Genomic DNA, 6,030 nt, shown 5'->3' with positions numbered 1-6,030 from the left:
GATATCTTATAAAATACCTATTGTATGGTTATTAGATTGATGAAGTCTCAACTATTACATGAATGTGTTAAGCTAAATTTCAGAACTGTGTACACGAAACTTGGTGTGTACGCCTCAAACTATGCCAAATTCACAATGATTAATAACTTATTTATGTTTAGGTTTGATTAATCCTCCTTTTCCGCATATGGTGCTATGTGATTTTGAGTGCTTTTGCTTCTTGTTTACATCCCATGCACCTTTGACTGCACTTAACCTTGTCCCTTCTAAACTGTCACACTGCCTGAAGTGCTTTGCCCACCTCAAATACCCATCTGATAACCTCATAGTCAACTGTGTCTATCCGAATTCTCTTTGCTTGGTGACATAATATGGTTTTGTCCTTCTCAACTCAATTCATATGCGACCATTATATAATCATAAGCATTGAACCTGGTTTGTATGCCCATCGACCTTGAGGAGTTGTTTTTGACCGCTTGAATCCCGTATTGATAGTTCATTAGTCTTGCATAGTTAGTTTCCTCCTTGAGAATACTTTGCAAAGATTGTATGTGTTCTGTCTAAATCACTTTGCACTCATTAAATCGGTTCTAAGTCAACTTGACATGTGGTAATAAGCTCCAACTTCTTAGAAGTTTCTTAGAGAATTTTTGATTCATTTTGTCCGGCTCACGTTGGTTAAATTTTAATCACTTCATCATGTATTCAAGGTGAATCTTTGGTACTAAGTTTCGTCGGGTGTTAGCCAAATTGTCACATTTGCATAAGTTGTTGCTGTCACATTTGTATACATTGAGTCCAGTTGTTCCATTGCGTATCACCATATTTTTGTGTTTAGTTTGGATTAAAACAACTGTTCTTTGGCTATTTCCAGCCCTCAGTCGAACTATGAATCTTGGCAATCTCGGCCATTTTGTTGCCCGGCTTCGATGTATATTGGTGCTACATTTAGCCTGATGTTGCTGCACTATTGATGCTGCATTTAGCCATAGGTAGTTGCCTGTCCGCAAGGCCATTGCCACTGAATACTTCTGTTGCATTTTTTTGGGGCATTACGACTGCCCTATAGGATTTTTAGAAGGATTGCACCTTAATTATTGCATTATCTGGTAGTTGCTATGGTTTTGAACCCCAATTGGATAGCTTTGAAACTCTTTTTAGCCGCCATGTTTGAAGCCGTTTGATTTCTTTGTTTCGAAACCATTCTTGTGTATTTTGCTCAATTTGGAGGTCATCGCGCTATTTTGCTTAGCCTACTGTGCTTTGCGCATCTTTGGCCCGGCATTTGTTGTCTTGAAAGCGCTTTTATTCCATCCTCATTTTGAACCAAAATTTCAATTTTGGCATAGATATAAAGGTTGTTTTGTCTCCGTTAATAATCAACAAACCGTGTGTGATTTGCACGAAACCTAAAGGCTTCCCGTATAAGAGTAAAAATGGTTAGGCATGTGATAAAATCCCTATCTCTCGAACCTTTGGAAAGTGTTAACTTTAGCTCGGCCAGCTTTCCTACGTAGCAATAAGTTTAAATGGTTACACTTAGTTCTTACTTTTTTAGAGACCTCTTAAAAGTATAAAATTAAATAATTTGGGTTCTTTGGTATCTGGCCGATGAACACATTATGAAAGGTGTTATGAATCTTTAAGTGTCTTAAGGGACACCTATTTGAATTGACTTTTCATTTCGGTAATTACTTGATTTGAGTTTGAATAATAACTAAGATTTCTGGGAATTATATTATATACTAATCCTTTCTTTTCTTTTGTTCTTATGCATGAACATCGCATACGAGTTCAAGCGACTCGTCGTCTCCTCCCGCATTTGGCGTTGGGCTAAAAGCCCAACATAACTTCTCTTGAGTCGGCCAACGAAAGAATAAAGAGAGCGACGGACAGATTTTTAAATGGGCCGAGCCCATTGAAATCACTTTACGCCTCAATTTTTATTTTATTTATCTTCTTTCATGCAATTAACTCTTATTGTATGATTGACACTTTATTTGTTAATTTAGAAACCTTAGAAAATAAAGGGTTTAGTTTAGTAATGGGTAGTCGAACCATCAATTAACTCTACAAGCTTTATTTTCCTTTTTACATCAAAAATGATTTATAACGCTTATAACATTTACTCCTACAACAGCTTTTTTTTTTAATTAGCATGACTATATGTTTTAAGCTAAAAGAATCAAGATTTCTTACTATCTTAAAACACTTGAAATACATCTTTTGTTAAAACATTAACTCACAATAACTTTACAAATACGTTTAATTTGCTAGTTGGCGTAATTCATATTCTAAATACATAAGAACATTACACATTCCGTTTCTTTTAGTTTATTTTTAACTAAACTCTTTATGCAATCACTACTTTTCTACAAGTTTTACTTTAAACAATATTCTACTTTTATTTATAACTTTAGCAATACTTTAAAGATATTTTCTTAAATATTTAAAACACTATATTCATACTTAGCCTAACTAATCATAAGTCCGGCCGGTTAACCATTGTTAATGGGTCTTAAAGGATGCCTAATACCTTCCCTTTAGACTAATTGAACCCTTACCTAGAATCTTAAGTTTCGCAGACCTTAAACAGAGTTAACTTTAGATAACTACTTTAATAAACTTTAGGTGCCCTAATTCACCATAAATAATTAGGTGGCGACTCCTAACTTTAAATAACCCCGGAATTACCCGGGATGTTGTAAACTATTTTGACCCCGGTCAAAAATAGGGTATAACAGTTTTGTGTTGTTTGCTAATTTTAACTTAAAATCGATGTTTGTATTTATTTTTTCTTCCCGAGATGTTTAGAGAATGAACAAACAAACTTGGTTATGAGCTTCAAAATTAGTTCAGAGATAATTTTAATAGAAGTTAAAATGTTATGGTTTGCCCCTGAATTTCCTCCATTATTTGAATTCTACCTTGATTGTGTTTTACTTAAAAAAAGTTTGTTTTACTTCAAAAAAGTTTTCTTAGTGGAAAAGATTTTTTTTTGGTGAAAAGGGACTCTTTCATGTCTATCCTTTTCTTGGAGGAGAAGTTTTAGACTTCTATAAATAAAAGATCATTTATTTTCATGCAACAACATAAGAGCATCCAAAATGTAGTCGATTAAAGAGTCTTGTTTTGGGTGGGGGGGGGGGGGGGGGGGGGGGGATTATTTCCAATATTTTTTATGCTTTTATATTCTTTATATTCGTTTCTCATATGTAGATCAACTCATCAAACCATATTAGAATAATATGCCTCTTATAGCATGTTTTTCTTTGTTATCTGACTTATAGTCGATCAAGGTTTGCAATTATTAGTTTTTGTATGACGCCCTTATTTTTCGATCCCAACAAAAGTACCTAAAGCAATAACGGAAAATAAAGAAGAAAAAATGTAAACAAAATGATTAGTTTCGTTAGTAGACTCTTGCTTAGTACGGTATTGTTTCAATTATGTTAACATTTCTCGAATACCAAAATATCTGCACCTATGGGAACATCTCTACCGTCGAACCATTTCAATAGTACGGGTGCTGCAGTGCCACGAGGCACGATCATGGAAGTAACGAAAAAGAAAAAGTTATGTAATTGGACTATCTGTTCTATCCGTTAAGTTTCACCAATAATTTGGTTAGTTAAATTGACTTAATTAAGAAAATATGAATGAAATTAGTTCTCAAAATCTTTAAGTAAAATAAACAGAAATTTTTTATATCCTACATTTGTATTTGTTTGAAAATAAAAAAATTGTTGGATAAGAAAAATGTTATTATTAAATTAATGCCACAAAGAATGAACGAAAAGATAATTAATAATTTAATTTTTAATGTTGGTTGCACGGGCTAAATACCACTAATATATCAATATGTATGAAATGTCATTACATGTGTTAATTTTCTGAGATATTTTTAATTTATGCGCATTTCAATAATATAAATGCGGAAATCTATCCACTATGGAAGGTGTTAAATAGCAGATTTGTCTTGTACGGCCAAAACGCTTCTTCAAGAATTGTGTGCTTAAGAGATTATATTTCATTGACATGTTAGGCAAGTGGGCCACCCTTTTTTTTTCTTTATTAGTAAATAACTACCATTGTTTCATATATACATATATATAATATTATATATATTTTTCTAGATATATCAATATGTATGAAATGTCATTACATGTGTTAATTTTCTGATATATTTTTAATTTATGAGTATTTTAATTTAATAATATAAATGTGGAAATCCATCCACTATGTAAGGTGTTAAATAGGAGCTTTGTCTTGTAAGGCCAAAACGCTTCTTCAAGAATTAGTGTGATTAAGAGATTACATTTCATTGACATGTTAGGCAAGTGGGCCACCCATTTTTTCTTTATTAGTAAGTAAAGTAACTACCATTGTTTCATAAATATATATTGCAATACTTTACTACTTATATAGAAGCGGCTACCGAGAGCTGCTTGGGGTCGTAGGGCTATTTTGGGAAATTCGGTAATTTTCTCGACAGTTTGGTCATATCATCCTAATGTTTGTGTTAATGAAGCACCCACGACGTATAAATTCTAGATCCGTCACTGTTAGGAAAGATGAATGAAGAAAGTTTCTTGTTTTGCTGCAGATAAGTATTTCTTTTGGTCTTTACAAGTTCCATTATGGTAAAAATTGAAGTCCAGACAGAACATAGTGAAATAGCATGGCATTGAATAGTAAAACGAAAGCAGTTTATATATATATATATATATACACATCCACGTGTGTCCCATGCATGCAAGCAGTACATATCGTATAAGTCATATTAAAATCGCATTGTAATGAGTATGCCAAACTTTTCAGCCGAAAAATGATGAACAATTAGCCTATTCAAATGACTTTTTGGTTGAACAACAAATGATTAGATATTTTCTGAACGTATAAAATTTGAACAATCAAATTTTTTGAAGAAAAAAAAAAGTTAAAATGTAGAATGAGTCACCGGTGCTTTCCATATGTTAAAGTTAAATTTGTTGTTATGTTTTGTAAATAAGAAAAATATCGTTATATTTTGTAATATAGAGTCTTAAAGTAGCAGCGTTAAGTCATTTTCACTTACATATGATATTTGAGTAATGTAAGTTTCCATGTGCTTGTTTTTTTTTTTTTTTTTTTTTTTTTCCAATTCGTATATATATATATCTAAACATTTAGTCTAATGAACCTACCACATAATCCCAAAAAAGGGAAGGAAAACAAACTCAACAAACTCAAAATATAGTCTTAATTTCAGCAAGGGAAGATAATGTATGGGATATGTAATACGAATTTCTTTATAACTAACATTCATATATAACACCACCTTTTTATAACAGTTAAGTTTTTTGGAATGAATTTTTAATGTTATATTTTACTTCTCTATAACAACAATTTACCAATAACAACAATAGTCAACTGTATAACAATACTCTCTTTATATAATTACCCCCATATGACTAGAAACAAGAACAAAACACAAAGGTATAGCTACACAATTTCAACCCAAAAAAAAAAAAAAAAACATTGCTAGAAAGTCATTCAACCGCCCAAGCTAGTAGGGGTAAAATCATTGTTGATGTTGAAAATATCACGTATTTCTTGTGGTGTTTTCCCTGTGATTTTATCAAGAACTTGTTCGCATGCCGCATTGGACAACTCCTTATCGGCAAGATAATCAGCAGCTACTACAAGATCAAACAATTCCGAGTTGTGCAATAACTTAAAGAAATTCTTGTCAAAACTCATCAACTCGTCCTCTGAGATACCTCTCTTCGAGTGTTTCTTCCAGTATTCAATCACTTTGATCATTGTATTGATTTCGACATTGATAGGCAGAGGAGTATTATTAATGGTGTAGTTTGAAGCTGCGTTCTTGATGGTTAGTGACCTAAAAGCCATTGCCTCTTCTAATACAAACTCTTCACCGTCCCTGGTCTTTAAGGTTAAGAGCTTTTCTGAAGACATCATGATGAAAAGTATCGTGTTTTGAAGGAAAAATATTTATTTGAAATTTTTATGAATCTCAATGTTATC

General features: G+C 32.4%; 1 protein-coding gene across 1 annotated transcript; it reads right to left on the bottom strand.

Annotated features, from left to right (window-relative positions):
- Positions 1 to 5,235: 5,235 nt before the first annotated feature.
- On the bottom strand, positions 5,236 to 6,030 carry LOC132045089 (SKP1-like protein 11). The gene has a single exon (XM_059435613.1). The coding sequence runs from the start codon at positions 5,962 to 5,964 to the stop codon at positions 5,536 to 5,538; it is 429 nt and encodes a 142-aa protein (XP_059291596.1). The 5' UTR covers positions 5,965 to 6,030; the 3' UTR covers positions 5,236 to 5,535.

Source organism: Lycium ferocissimum, unplaced genomic scaffold (assembly GCF_029784015.1).
Source record: "Lycium ferocissimum isolate CSIRO_LF1 unplaced genomic scaffold, AGI_CSIRO_Lferr_CH_V1 ctg60, whole genome shotgun sequence".
Lineage (NCBI taxonomy): Eukaryota > Viridiplantae > Streptophyta > Magnoliopsida > Solanales > Solanaceae > Lycium > Lycium ferocissimum.
The sequence above is the reverse complement of the archived record's forward strand: the minus strand, read 5'-3'. Positions and strand labels throughout refer to the sequence as shown.

Coding starts and splice junctions, on each gene's coding strand:
- LOC132045089 (XM_059435613.1), bottom strand. CDS start 5,964: ATGATGTCTTCAGAAAAGCTCTTAACCTTAAAGACCAGGGACGGTGAA.